This window comes from Octodon degus, unplaced genomic scaffold (assembly GCF_000260255.1).
Source record: "Octodon degus isolate 3935 unplaced genomic scaffold, OctDeg1.0 scaffold00110, whole genome shotgun sequence".
Classification (NCBI taxonomy): Eukaryota; Metazoa; Chordata; class Mammalia; order Rodentia; family Octodontidae; genus Octodon; species Octodon degus.
In genome coordinates, this window is record NW_004524686.1 from 6,190,275 (window position 1) to 6,191,822 (window position 1,548).

The 1,548-nt window shown below is 32.4% G+C and overlaps 1 protein-coding gene across 5 annotated transcripts in view; it reads left to right on the forward strand.

The window, feature by feature from the left end:
- Atp11c (ATPase phospholipid transporting 11C) overlaps positions 1 to 1,548 on the forward strand; it is a 254,981-nt gene that overhangs the window by 195,716 nt on the left and 57,717 nt on the right. For all 5 annotated transcript variants that reach the window (XM_023699077.1, XM_023699078.1, XM_023699075.1 and 2 more), the window contains exon 20: positions 652 to 915. In XM_023699077.1, the coding sequence (XP_023554845.1) occupies positions 652 to 915 (264 nt within the window). The remainder of the gene's footprint in view (positions 1 to 651; positions 916 to 1,548) is intronic.

Sequence of the window (1,548 nt, forward strand, 5' to 3'; positions counted from 1 at the left end):
ATAAGCTATAAATTTTGTCACAAAGCCAAACAAAAATTACAAATATATATTCAACTGCATTGGAAAGAACTGAAATTCTAATGCTATTTATTCAGTTCAATTCCATTGTTATTCTCTGTCCAATAGAAGCCAAAGAAAATACAGTGTCTTCCTGTTCTTGAACTTCAGAATCATACTTACATTCTCATTCAGGATGATTGATTTTCTTGTTCTTGCAAATTCTTCCATGATGGGGGATTCAATAACTTGCCTCCATACCTGATTAGACTATGTTTGCCCCTTTGAATTTTGAACTGTGTTAAAAGTTTGTACGATGAGATACGAAATATAGTGAACTGTGCTAGAAGAAAATTTAAACATTTGGTGAGTTTCTTAACATTCTAGCTTAGAGTAATGATTCTCAGTTCTGTTATTGGATACCAATTACATCAAGAGATATCATGTACTTTTCTGAACTTCAGTGTTTGAAATTCACTTTAATAAGTAAAACTGTGCCAGATATAGCACTCTCAGAAGTAAAGGAAAACCAACTGTGAAAAGGTGTCAGGACTCTAGCATTGCTGCGAATTGTAAAAATATTCTTTTTAACAAGCCTTCTTGCAGAAACTGTCAGAAATTTTAGAGGATAACAAGATTTCCTTGTGCTTCCAGGCTACAAGATCAAGCTGCAGAAACTATTGAAGCTCTGCATGCAGCCGGCCTAAAAGTCTGGGTGCTTACTGGGGACAAGATGGAGACAGCAAAATCTACTTGCTATGCCTGTCGCCTTTTCCAAACCAGCACTGAACTCTTAGAACTTACCACAAAAACCATCGAAGAAAGTGAAAGAAAAGAAGATCGATTACATGAATTGTTGATAGAATATCGTAAGAAGTTGCTGCATGAATTTCCTAAAAGTGCTAGAAGCCTTAAAAAGTAAGAAAGTATACCAATTCCTTATATTTAGACATTGATAGAAATACAAATAAGAGCTGCTTGTGGAGAAGGTTTCATTTTCTATGGTTTATCATTGTCTGTTTGCAGGTGTTTTATACTTACAAAGGTAAGACCTTCCCTGAGGACTTGGTTTACTGCCCATTTTGAAATTATTTGACACTTTTTTCTTCTTTTTCGAATTAAAAGTAAATTATTTTTCAAAATTTAGAAAAATAGCTCACCTTTTAAAATTCTTTTAATAAGAAAAAACATAAAATTGTATATATTGATGGGATAATGTGCTACATGTATATATTGTATGCTTAAATCATACTAAACACCTCTATCCTCAAACATTTAAAATTTCCTTGTAATAAAAAATACAGAATTTCTTTTAGAGCCTTTTGAAATACACAGTACATTATTGTCACCCTACTGTGCCATACCACACCAGAATTTCTTTTTTTAAATTTTACTTTATTTTATTTTTTCCCATAATTTGTTATGGGAAACAAATAGCAATGAGACAGTTTCAAATCAAATTGGTAGGACAATTTCAATAATTAACACATTGCATACATTCTTCCTAGTGGTTAACTGCTGTACAAGATGCGGACATGATATCCTATTTAC